Source organism: Lycium barbarum, chromosome 8 (genome assembly GCF_019175385.1).
Source record: "Lycium barbarum isolate Lr01 chromosome 8, ASM1917538v2, whole genome shotgun sequence".
NCBI lineage: Eukaryota > Viridiplantae > Streptophyta > Magnoliopsida > Solanales > Solanaceae > Lycium > Lycium barbarum.
Genome location: NC_083344.1, coordinates 91,887,382 through 91,901,399, shown reverse-complemented (window position 1 = coordinate 91,901,399; position 14,018 = coordinate 91,887,382). Strand labels below are relative to the sequence as shown.

General features: G+C 39.4%; 1 protein-coding gene across 1 annotated transcript; it reads left to right on the top strand.

Moving 5' to 3' along the window:
• The first annotated feature begins 10,898 nt into the window (after positions 1-10,898).
• Positions 10,899-11,381, top strand: LOC132607952 (uncharacterized). Its single transcript, XM_060322034.1, has one exon. It carries the CDS (start codon positions 10,899-10,901, stop codon positions 11,379-11,381), a length of 483 nt encoding a protein of 160 aa, XP_060178017.1.
• The last annotated feature ends 2,637 nt before the right edge of the window (positions 11,382-14,018 follow it).

The following is a 14,018-nucleotide window of genomic DNA, read 5'->3' as shown; positions in this document are numbered from 1 at the left end:
ATACATAATATACCAAGTTTAGTTGGATGATCATGTGTTCACGTGACCCATATTTTACACATGGATTCGCCCCTTGCCGTAAAGATATATGCAATGAAAAAAAAAAAAAACAACAGAAACGAAAACTGCATGCGTACTTTGTATATTTTCAAAATTTTATATTTCTTTTTGCAAAAGTTAGAAGATTTTCCTTTCTTAGTAGTTAGTACTATTTGCTTGAGAACAGTTTTCAAAAGAAACTGATATTTTTCTTGTCAAAATAAAAGAAAATATTAGGTGATGCTAGCTTTTAAATCTTTACGGCTGTACCGCAACTAGGACAAAATTAAAGAAGGTCCCCTAACAAACATATATTGGGGTTGGGGGGGTGGGGGGGGGGGGGGGGGAGAGCAACATGTTACTGGAAATTAAGTTAGTGTGAACTTGATCTATCACCAAATCAATTTTTTTATCCCACACTTTGACTTAGCGTGGACATATATAATTGTGGCTCCTATTAGGTCGAAAGATTACATGAAATTCAGTTACAAGCACTTGAGTTCTATTTCTCGAGTAGAGACTTCACCGACACTCTAAACATAATTGTTGATGATGTTCTGATTTCTACATGATGTATACTAGTATATGACTTGTCTTTGAACCCAAAGTCAAAGGGGCTAAGTATCTTATACGTTTAATTTGCTCCTTCTTTCACTCAATTCTACTCTATGATCAAAATTAAAGTAACATTATTAATTAGTAAAATATAAATATTTGATGATGAAGAAGGACAGACTAAGGGAAAATTCCACCGGCGATGACGGAAAATATATACTCCCTCCGGTCCAAAATAATTGGGGATTTAATTTCTAAAAGCTGGTCCAAAATAATTGAGGTTTTTAGTCTATCAAGATGGTATTTCATTCTTTTTCCAAATTTACTCTTGATACATTCTTAATTCAATGAATAAATTTAATGCTTATTATAGTTTTAAAGCCCCTATTAATTCAGGGTATTTTAGTTAATACACCTCTTAATTTTTAGGAGTAAGCGAATTCCTTAATCCATATAGTCAAATCTAAAACCTTAATTATTTTGGACCAGAGGGAGTACGCAGAAAAAAGAGGTGTTAAATATCGTACCAGAATTAATAACAATAGCAAAAAAGTCAATGGGGAAGAAGGCCATGCCCAATGTATATGGTCCATGTCTACTGGCTTTTAAGTATTCCTTCTATATCAATTTAAGTGTTTTAGTTAGACAGGACATGAAATTTTTTTTAAAAAAACTTTTTAATATATTTTGTGGTACTCCCTTCGGATAAAAAAAAGAGTCCTTTTAGCCATTTGTACACCTATTAAAAAAATATTAATTCCTAGACAAAAATAGGTAATTTGACTAAACTACCCCTAATTAAATAAGCATTGAGATTTGATCATATAACACTTAATAGGGGCAAATTTAAAAAAACAAGGTTAATTCTTTCTTGATTTGATAAGTGAACACTTTTTTGACCCAAGAAAAAAGGTAAGTGGACACTTTTTTTTTATCTGGAGGGAATATTAAATTAAAGATGTGTGTAGTCTTTTAAATCTTGTGGTCTTAAACTTACCATGTAGAATGTTGGAATTAGAAAATTTACTAAATATAAAAAGAGACACTCTTTCTGAGACATTCCAAAAAGAAAAGTAAGACACTTAAATTGAAACGGAAGGAATCCATATCAATGTATGTGATACTATTTGATTGAGCACAAAATTTTAAAAAGGAATTTTTTTAAAAATATTTATAATCTAAAATAAACCTTAAATATTTGTGTAATTAAAATATATATATAAAATAAAAAATTTATTAGTTCTAAATATAAAAATGAAATATTATTTTTCGAACAAACTTAAAAAGGCGAGATAGCTAAACTGGGATAGAGGAAGTACGTACAGATCTTCTCTAGTTCTGCGTTTATTTGAAGTCATTCATTGGCCCTTACGCAAGCCTAGGATCATTGTATGAGAGTAAACAAAAAAGATTCCTCCTCGAAGCAATAATTTTATGCATGTGATAACTTATGCAATAAAATTGCTAATGTTAAGTGATAACTTATCCTTGATAACCAGCTGGTCATGAGATGTGGGAGAAAGATCTGGAGTGGAACCAAGGATAGATAAATTAAAGATGTAACAATAAAAATAAGTGGCAAAATCAAAGTTTTCTTCTTTCTTTTTCTCATTACTCTTTTTTCTTTTTTTGGGGGACTATGGCAAAGGAGAATGGGCAAGGTACCTTACCTCACTAGAATCGGTTATAAGGTAAGGCCTATCCCAGCATACTTTTACTTATCCGAGATTTTTTTTCATTTTAAATTATTAATAATAGGTCACTAGACGTCTGTCTAGTGGTGTAAATTCGCCAAAAAGAAAAAGAGAATGGGTTGGTAACAAGATATAGACAATACAAATGAAGCCAATTATATCCTGCTTTCATGGTTACACGTTTATTATTAGAATTATTCATACGCCATAAGGATAATACGGAATGAAATCGAAACAATAGAAATGAAAACCTCATGCGTAATTTGTATAGCTTTTCTAAATTTTGCACTTCTTTTTATGAAAAAATTAAAGGAGTTTCCTTTAAGGTATTTGGTTGAGAACATATTTAACAAGAAATTAATTTTTTTCTCATTTCTTCAAAATGTTGAAGTGCACGCTACTACCTATGATTTTATGTTTCTTTATAAATTCCTTAGAACTATGTTTCCTTCTTTTTGTTGGTCATGACCAACGAATCATAGAACATGCATGTCTATGGGTTGAAAAGGAAAAGAAAATATTAATCCATGTGTGTGTTTTTCTTTTTGTTTTTTGTTACTAATATGGTTAGACATGAATGGTTAAGGTTTGGTGCTAGCTTTTAAATCTGTACGGCTATACCCACAAGGACAAAATTAAAGAATGCGGGCAGGCCCAACTGTGCTGGCTGAGTAAGGCAGAAGGAGGAGCAATATAGTGCAGGAAAGAAAATTTCCTTTTTCATCCCACTTTGATTGATTAGTTATAGAAAGTGTTGCTCCCAAACGCACACGCAAGTATACGTGGTCGTACAAGTAATATAGAACTTTTAAGTCCAGATATCGATCCCACAGAGACTTAGATTTTACTGTTAAACTAATTCAAATTCGAATAAAACTATTCAAGAAAGTGAAAATCAAAGTGTTTGTTGTAACTAAACTAAAACTGAAAAGTAAACAATTTATGATGGGTCTTTTTGTGACTGAGAATATTTCGACAAAGATTGTAAGGTTTATCATATGGTGGAAAATTCCAGGGTCATGGCTTTCGACAATCCAGTTGATCTTCGGACAATTCTATCTATCTTATTTCCTGAGTTACTAGTTGACGGGTTAATTATAACTTTATGATATTCTCTCGAACTACTCACAAGCCTGTAGATGTTACTATAACGCCTATATCTCTATGGTCATCAGAGGTAACAAGAACGCATTTAATTCTCCGTATTCAACTAAGTAGGGCTAAAGAGTATATCTCTATCCTCAGTAGCGAAACGATAATATTGAACAAACTCTATTTATTCTTATTACGTACATGAATTCCCTTTCTCAAGTCCAATTCACGCACCACAGATAGTGTCTAACTATTGGCCAGATAATCAAACAATTAAGCACAAGAATAAATAAGCAACCCAAAATATGGAAATTTAATTGATAGAAATTGTCGTCAAACCAACTATCATGTCTTTCGCCACAACCCCAGAATTAAGAGTTTTAGCTACTCATGATTCTCAATGAAGAACAAGAATTCATGAAGAAACTAGTTGATAGCTAGCTCGAAGGCATTATGTCCCGAGCTTGGGGTTCGAAGGAACTTGCTTGAGCAGCGACCTCGGGACTGGAAACGACCTTGACATCCGGAGATGGAGAAGAAACAGACGGAACGCCCTTTGAAGTAGAGCCGGTGTTTGTTGCCATTTTGAAGGTTTGAAGAATTTTATGGAGACTTAAAGATCTCTTTGAAGTTTTGAAGATCGGAATATGAAGTTATGAAGTTTTGAAGATCGGAGTATGAAGTTATGAAGATTTAAAGATCAAAATATGAAGTTATGAAGGTTTGGAGGTCAAAATATAGAGCTATGAAGATTGGAAGAGAATTTCCCAGAAGACTAAGAAGATTTCGAAATCTCAGATAAAAATTCTCAGAAAATCATGAAGACTCAGAGTTTCCGAATAAAGATCTAAAGAGAAGCAAGAACAAGGCAGAAAATTCAGGGGGTAAAAATGATCGAGTGGTGAAAAGTAAAAAATGAAAGGGATCGACCTTTTATAGGAAAGAGATAATAAATGTTGAGGCGGTTACAATTTGACAACCGAAGGGGCGTCTAACCAGGAGGAGACACGTGTCCGAAGTGAGAGGGATGTGACATAAAAAGACGTCTCATTTCCCGCCTGTTTCCAAAGAAAAGCTTTTTAAGGAAGTCACCGAGGTTGTCGTTCCACTTCCCATCACTTCGGCAAACTTCGATTCGAGAAGTGTGGGGACTATATGCATAGGGTGGAAACAAAGGTAAAAGTCGCAGCCATCCGGTACAAGGTCTAAGTAGAACGAGATTATTAGCCTCCGATAAGATCAAAAGGGTAGAGGACCGAGGAGTTGTGAACTTATCCAACTAAAAGCCAGAAATCGAGGGAATGTTGATAGGCGGAGAGACTCCAAGCTCGAGGGAAAGACACTAGACACCAGTTCGAAAGATCCGTTACGAGCCAGGTCACACGCCGCCAATCGCACCGTAATTTGCGCTGATATCCGTACGGAATCTCTGACATCAGTACGGAGCGCCGTTTTTGTGGATTTTAGGATTTCCTTTGTCACGACCCGGCTAGGGGGCCGCGACGAGCACCCGGTGCTACCCCACCCGGGCACCCCCTTATCGTACATAACATAACATCTAGGTGAACCATAAGTCAATTCGTGCTTTTCTTATCGTTAATCATACTGATCCCATTAGACGACCATCATCATTTAACATATCATAGGCATCTATGCCACATCATAAGTACAAGGCCGACGAGGCCAACAAAAGATATACAAAACATGGGCCGACATGGCCGAACATCTCTACCCACATACACATGACTACGAGCCTCTAAGAGTATGGCATATCGTATGAGCGGGACAGGACCCCGCAATGCCCATTATTATATACACAAAAGAATAAGTACCCAAAAGCTACAGCTCCGAAAGAAATGGAGCTCTGCTATGCAATCTCTGAATAAGCAGCTATGGATCAAGTCTGTCTCCCTGTGCACCTGCGGGCATGACGCAGCGTCCACAAACAAAAGGACGTCAGTACGAAGAATGTACTGAGTATGTAAAGCATGATCAACATCAATATAGAAGCATAATAGATATCATATGAAGATAGCATAGGAGGGGAGACAGTAATATCATCATCATCATGTCGCTTACTTGCACACATCGTCGTTCGTATCCCATAATAATACTCGTACCATACTTGTGCTCATATTCGTATACATGTCCTTATTCGTATTCTTATACATAGTCTTATCACATTCATATTCATATTATATACATAGCCATACACTTATATACATACATAGCGTACCCGACCATAAGGTTCGGTGTTTCATACATACTTGGCCAACCAAGGCTCAATGTTATTTCTACCTGGCTCTACCAAGGCTTCAGGGTTATCCGTACCATCTGCATTATGGACTTACTCGTCATATGAGGAACATAGTATAATCATAGTACATATCAAGGGTCGTGAGCTTATGAGCTCGGAATGTCAACCATGTGAAGACAACATACTCATATGGAGGAATTAGGAATTTGGCCAAGAACCATGCCTTATGAAAGAAGGGTTAGCCTTACATACCTTTCCGTCGAACTATTCTACACTTGCACGTTCCCTTCCAATGCTAGCGTTTATACCTTCATTAATATCATAACAATGGCCATTAGTCATTCACATTATTCACATTATCTAGATTCCTCAATTTGCCTCTAATTCATCCACATTCATGGTCATAACACCCATCTTCGTCCATTCGTCTAAAGTGTTTAGTTCATGATCTTAATACCATTTATAACACATTCATATCACAACACAACAACATTCATAACTCAATTCAAACTATTTATCAAAATGTCACTATTCATCATTCATGACCTAGTTGACCACATTTTTCTACAATCCATGTATTTTAATTCTCCAATACCTTAAACATCTTGTAAAAATCATGAATCTCACCTTAGAAGTTGTAGGAACAAGCTTTGGTTGATAATACTCTTCTTTGAGCAAAACCCTAGTTTTTCTCCATTTGGATTTCTTGACTTGGATGGTCCTTGATGATTCCCTTATCCTTGATTCACTTGTCTTAATGTTATTGATGGCTCATAATCCTTGAAAACTCATATAATAAATGTAGAGAGAAGTTCTAGAGAGAAGTGGTGTAATGTGGAAATGAAATAAGACAAGTCTTGATCCTCATATTTAATGAATTGGAAAATTTGTGCTGGGTGAACAGTGGTCGTCCATGGAGGTTTACGGTCCGTATTCCACTTTACGGACCGTCCCTCGTGGTCGTCTTTAAGCTTAAGCAGGACCAGAGACTTTGGCCTGCATGCATGGGATTTACGACCATGGTTTACGGGCCGTAAATCACTTTACGGTCCGTCCACCAGGTCGTATTATACCTCTTCCTCAGCTGGCAGAAAGTTGAAGTTGGGCATGCCAGTTTACGACTTCAAGTTTACGGACCGTATTGCACTTTACGGTCCGTATTTTGCACTATACGACCACTGGCAGAAGGCTGAAGCTTTTGCATGGCAGTTTACGACTGCCATTTTACGGACCGTATTGCACTTTACGGTCCGTATTTTGCAATATACGACCACTGGGCAGTTTTGCCAACTTTCAATTTTTTCTCATTTCTCGACTTTTCATTCTAATCATCCACATCCCTTCACATACATTTCCCATGAAACATTATACACTCGCACTCCTCGCACACATCATTAGTCCATTTACTTGCGTACCAACGGAAAATTTCCGAGGTGTAACATCCTTAAAGGACCTTTTTAGGGTTGTACAAAGGCCCATCTACTGTTTGCCATAAATAGGGGTGAACCTCCTTCATTTTAGGGCTAGTTTCTTATATACACACTCATACTTGTAATCTGAAAATTATAGATTGAAGCTTTCTATTGGTTTGGCTCGAGACAGAGGCGATTCTTTCCAAAACCGGACCAAGTTCACAGAGACAATCATCTTGATTTCTTAAATTACTTTCTTTCTTATTCACTAATATATTGCTTATTATCATGTATTGCTTTACATAAATCAACAATCAAACCACATATCCTTTAAACCACGTATGAATTTAATTGTTACCGTTTTAACGGAAAACAGTTTAGTGCCCACCGTGGGGCCGAGGATAATAGTGGTGATTGGTTTACAACTCTATTTTTCACTTGTTTTTTGAAAACTTGTGATTTCAAATAATTTCGAGATGGAAAACAACAATCAATCGGTGCACGTGAAAAACAATAAATTGATAAGTCACCACGACGAAAACAACAACAGTGGGGGTACCAAACCACAATGCCCCCCTGTTGATCCCGTCAGCTCCAGCCCCGTCGATCCAAGTGTTGTCAACTCGACCGATGCTATCAACTATAACGCTGGCGGCATTCAGGCCACAGTTCCTTTAAATAGCGATAATTCAGCAATTTTACCTTGGGCGCCAGCTCGAAAAACATCGGGCGACGCCGTAGAGGAAGTTAACTTACGTTTTGATATATGACACGTTGCAGGAACAATAGGTGGCTATAGCTCAGCTCCAAAAGAAAGGCAGCGGAGCAGTTGCGGTAGGGCCAAGTCAGGCTATTTAGCCAAACCGAGTGGAAGATCGGGTTGCTGATAGTGGTAACGAATCGGGGTCCGGTGCATCTGCCGTGATCCTGAAAATGCTCGAAGCGTTGGCTAAACGGATTGAATCTAACGAGAAAAAGGTAGAAACGTACAACTCTCGAGTGGACCAGATCCCTAGGGGCCCTCCGATTTTGAAAGGACTGGACTCAAAAAGATATACTCAAAGGCCTTTCCTCTGAGCACGACGCCGAAGTTGATCCCGAAGAGGTTCAAAATGCCCGATATTCCAAAGTATGATGGAACAACGGACCTACAGGAGCATGTGACTTTATATACTTGACGTCACAGATCTTTTCTTAGCCATTGGCCATATTATGATGCAAGATGGCCGAGGACACTAAGGTCTGACCCTGCTCAAAGAGATCCAAGTGTGATGTGTGAGTATCGTGGTACTCATGGTCATAGGACAAAAGATACTGAGAGAAGAGGTGGCTCGATTATTGAAAAATGGTCACCTTCGTGAGTTCTTAAGTGACCGAGCTAAAGGAAATTATAAGGGCAGGGAAAATCACAAGCAGGTTGAGCCCATGGATCCTCAGTACGTGATTAATATGATAATCGGTGGAACCGAAATACCACGAGGTCCGTTGATGAAAAGGATAAAGGTCTCGGTTGTTCATGAGAAAAGAACCAGGGATTATGTGCCTGATGAGGATGCAGAGGGCATCATTCAGCCCCACAATGATGCTTTGGTAATCTCTATCCTTATTTTTAAATCTCAAGTTAAATGTATTTTGATTGATCCAGGTAGTTCGGCCAATATTATCCTGTGGAGAGTGGTAGAACAACTTGGGCTGTTGGACCAAATTGTGCCAGCAGCTCGGGTTCTTAGCGGATTCAACATGGCAAGAGAAACTACTAAGGGAGAAATCGCCGGGACTATTCAACAAACGGTGTTCTATGTCATCAAAGTTGAGATGAAATACAACGTGTTTCTCGGCAGACCATAGATTCATAGCATAAGGGCGGTACCCTTGACATTACATCAAATATTGAGGTTTCCAATCTCGGAAGGGATAAAAATGGTCCGTGGCGGGCAATCTGCGGCAAGGGAGATGTTCGCAATCGAAGAAGCACCTCCCACTCAAAAGGAACCATCCCTAAAGACTGCTGAACCTGCCAAAGGAAAAGATGCTAAATAGCCATTACAGGATGGAGGCCCGGTCAGTTCGAGGGAAGAAAATGAAGAAATGAGCCTGAACTTCGAAGAAGATGATTTCCGTGTACCCAGGTCGTTCGTGCTGCCTGATGACTCGGACGCAACCAAGGCAACCATTGATGAACTGGAACAAATTATATTGTTCGTACATCTACCGGATAAAAAGGTATACCTGGGCACGGGATTAACCCCGGAGCTCGGGTGTAAATTAATTGAATTTTTTCAATCTAATGCCGATTGTTTTGCATGATCCCATTTAGACATGATAGGTGTCCCATCGGGGGTAACGACACACTAGTTAAGCCTCGATCAAAATCTTTCTCCGGTGAAACAGAAAAGGAGACCGATGGTCGAAATCAAGCATGCCTTCGTCAAAGAGGAGGTAAAAAAGCTTTTAAAAATAGGTTCCATCTGGGAGGTCAAATACCCGGACTGGTTAGCTAATGTCGTGGTCGTGCCAAAGAAAGATAATAAATTAAGAATGCGTGTTGATTAGAAGGATTTGAATAAAGCATGCCCGAAGGATTCATTCCCTATGCCTTACATTGATCGAATGATCGATGCGACGGCCGGACTTGAGGTGTTATGTTTTCTCGATACCTACACCGGGTACAACAAGATTCGGATGGACCCGGAGGATCAAGAGAAAACTTCTTTTATAACTAGATATGGGACTTATTGCTATAATGTAATGCTATTCGGATTAAAAAATATCGGTGCAACTTACCAACGCCTAGTGACCAAATGTTGATAGGTAAAACAAAGGAGGTTTATATTGATGATATGCTAGTTAATTCCCTGGAAACAGAGGACCATTTGAAGCATTTGCAGGAAACCTTCGATACACTTCGCAAATACAACATGAAGTTGAACCCGGAGAAGTATGCCTTCAGAGTTAGATCAGGTAAGTTCTTGGGTTTCATGGTGTCAAACCGAGGAATTGAAATCAACCCGGACAAAATCAAGTCCATTGAAGACATCAAAGTGGTTAATAACATGAAGGCGGTGCAAAGGTTAACTAGAAGGTCGAGGCTCTGAGCAGATTCATCTCCCGGTCTTCGAATAAAAGTCACCGGTTCTTTTCACTGCTGAAGAAGAAGAATGACTTCGTATGGACACCGGAATGTCAAAAAGCTTTGGAAGATTTAAAGTGATACTTGTCGAGTAAGATTTAAAGTGATACTTGTCGAGTCCACCTTTGTTGCACACATCGAAGGCAGAGGAACGGTTGTTCTTATATCTGGCAGTATCCGAAGTCACGGTAAGCGGTGTTTTGGTCCGAGAAAAAGAAGGTACGCAATTCCCTATCTATTATGTGAGTAGAACATTAGGGGGCGTAGAGACACATTATCCTCACCTAGAAAAATTGGCTTTAGCTTTGATAAGTGCTTCTAGGAAACTGAAACCTTATTCCAATGCCATCCTATATGTGTAGTAACCACGTACTCATTAAAAAAATATCATGCATAAACCGGAGCTGTTAGGTAGATTGGCAAAATGGGCCTTAGAAATAAGGGGTTATGATATCGAATATAAGCCCAAGACGACTATTAAATCCCAAAATTTAGCTGACTTTGTAGCATACTTTGCACCCGCAATGGTTCCTGAGGTGGAAAAAGAGTTTTTTACTAACCTCAGGAAAAACCTCAGGGATCTGGACCCTACACACGGACGGAGCATCAAACGTGAAAGGGTCTGCACTGGGAATTATTTTTAAGGCCCCCGCAGGCGATATTATTCGACAATCAATCAAGGCATTAAAATTGACTAAAATGAATCCGAGTATGAGGCTATGATTGCAGGTTTGGGATTGGCTCGAAGCTTAGGATCTGAAGTCATCGAAGCAAAATGTGACTTTCTTCTTGTTGTGAATCAAGTCAATGGTGTTTTCGAAGTAAAAGACGAACGAATGCAGAGATACTTGGAAAAGATTCAAGTAATTTTACACCGATTCAAAGAATGGACTATGCAGCATGTACCAAGGGAACAGAACAATGAGGAAGATGCATTGGCCAACTTATGTTCGTCAGTCGGAATAGAGGAATTCAGCTCTGGCACGATCGTTCAGTTGATGAATTCGACAGTGGAAAATGGTCACGCTGAGATAAATGCAATGAGCTTGATGTGGGACTGGCGCAATAAGTACATAGACTATTTCCAAGATGGGAAACTCCCAGCGGACTCTAATGAGTCAAGGTCTCTTCGAACCAGCTGCGAGATTCTGCTTGGTCGATGGACAGTTGTATCGCCAATCTTTTTGAAGGCCTTTGGCTAAATGTTTAGGGCTCAGAGAAACAAATTATGTGATGCGAGACGTCCACGAAGGGACTTGCGAAAACCATTTGGGAGCTAAAGTTTTGGTTCGAAAGATAATGAGAGCCGGATACTAGTGGAACCAGATAGAGGAGGACGCGAAGAATTTTTTTCGAAAATGCGACGGGTGCCAACAACATGCACCGATGATCCATCAACGGGAGGAATTGCTGCATCCGGTTCTATCTCCGTGGACATTTATGAAATGGGAAATGGACATTGTCGGGCCTTTGCCCTGGGCTCCTGGTAAGGTTCGGTTCATTTTGTTTGTGACTGACTATTTTTTTTAAATGGGTTGAAGCACAGGCCTTTGAGAAAGTCAGGGAGAAAGAGGTCATTAAATTCATTTAGGACCACATCATTTGTTGGTTCGAAATTCCTTCCGAGATAACTTACGACAATGCTCGACAAGTCATTAACTCTTTTTTTCTTAGCTACACCCTTTTTTCCTTAGCTCGATTTTATCCTGAAGTGAGTTTTCCGGCGAGGCTTTTAACGACGTAACAACTTTCAACGTGTTAGTTCTTATTAAAAAACCAGGCTAAGTGTCGAGGATTTGAAGACCAGCCAAGTGCCGAGAACTGGGACTCCCCGACGCTGTTTTTTATAGTGTTTTTCTGCTCATGCTTCACATATAAACACTAGGGGACTATGATACCCTTGTCAAGATGGAAAGATCGAGAAAAGCTTTAAGAAGTCGAGACATTTTTATTTTTTGTACTTACTGAACTTTCTGCATTAGGATTTGATGTAAGGGTCAAACGATCGAATGAATCGTGCCCGGATAGTTTTGCTACGACAAAACGCAAAATGAGTCGAGTGTCGAATATAAGTTCTTAGCTTTCTATATGAAATAAATATTTGAAATAAGAAGACTATTTCGAAGAAAATATGCATCGGTTACGCCCTTATGGAAATACCAGAATAGTTGATCTTTAAGGCCCATGGGCTACCCTTGACTGGGGACTGCCGTCACAAAACAGACAAAGGCACCAAGGTAATAATAAACCCAGCCCAATTTACAAAGACTTCAAATAGTCAAAAAAGGGTTAAGTAATTAAGACTTCAATCCATATGCCCGATGTGATTCGGAGACGTCCGAATTCACAAGCATAAAAAGACTCCCACATACGAGCCCTCATAAAGATATCAGATGAAAAATAACCGATATAAATAAATCCTAAAACTTCTAAGTTAAGTTGGTTTGAATTTTCATTAAAAATGAAGTTATTAATTACTCGTCTGATAAGATGAAAATCGCTAAGGACTAAAGGTCAAGTATAATTCACTTTCAAATGAAATAATGTCACAAACGTTATCTGATTTAGGGATCTATTCTTAAGTCTCATACGACTAAGTATTGAAAATAGTAGAAGAAACACCAACAAAAGAAAGCCAAAAACAAATTTTATAGCATAAAAGGCCGAAGACCCGACCTTGATTTACAAAAACCGAAAGAAAATACAAAGGCTCCCTATGCCTATCTATTCCTTCAAAGAAGAGTCCGAGTCTCCAGAATCGGATTCTTCGGGGGCATCCTCGGAACTATTATCAAGTATTATTTTGGCTTTTAACTGGAGAGTTCCCTCGCCTCGTTGATCCTGGCAGAAATATCCTCAATGATGCGTCGAGCCTCTTCTAGAGTAGACCTTCGAGACTTCCACTTCTCATACTCTACTTGCAGAACAGAACGAGCCTCGGCATCCTCAACTTCGTCGTGGGCTTGATCCATATCGGCCTGAGCCTTTTGCAGCTTAACCTCCAGCTCGGCCTTCATTTCACTTAGAGTATTGAGAGCATGGTTAGAAGCTTGGAGCTCGGACTGAAGTCCCTCATTATCTCGAAAAGTAGCATCAAGCTCACTCTGGAGTTTGATATTAGCCAGGGCCCGACTTTCGGCTTTTTCTTGGGCAACCTTCAAGGTTTCCTTCTCGACAATCCCTTCAGACTCGAGCTGAGTGAATTGCTCCTTCATGTTTGCGTCCTCGGCTTTAATGAAGTCCAGTTCCTGCCTCAGTTGGGCAATGGCAGCCTCTAGCTCCCCGAACTTCGTAATGTTATCGAAGTTCTCACGGGTGAGCTGCCATTTGTCCCCCTACCTTATTCTTCTCGGTCAAGTCTGCGAAGTCATTTATCAACTGGAGGTTCTCCTCCTTGGTCTCTTGAAGTTTAGTTCAGAGGGTCGAAGGATTGACAATTTGGCTCAGCTGTTCTTCTTTCTGCTGAAAGAGAAGTTTGAACTTCTCTATTTCCCGACTCTGGGCATCCAATTGGGCCCGTAGGTCATCCACCTCTCGTTGGGCTCGGAGAAAACCCTCATTCTCGAGCACGACAGACTGCCAAGGAGAAAAAAAAAAGTTAGGAATCAACAAATGCTGAAGATTACTCTAAATAAATCTAACTCTTTGGAAGGGAAGAATATTTACCCGATTGGAAGCATGCATGCTCACGTTAAGGAGACATTGCCACGAGAGCCCGACCATCTTTTCTCTATCGAATTTCTTCACGAGAGGACGAAGATAGATGGATACCCCTACGGGGCCGGATAAAAAGCTGCAATCTTTGGGAACAGTGATGGTTGCCGACCTAGTCTTCCTCG

What these genes read in the sequence shown, in the direction of transcription:
- LOC132607952 (XM_060322034.1), top strand. Translation starts at nt 10,899, where the DNA reads ATGATTGCAGGTTTGGGATTGGCTCGAAGCTTAGGATCTGAAGTCATC.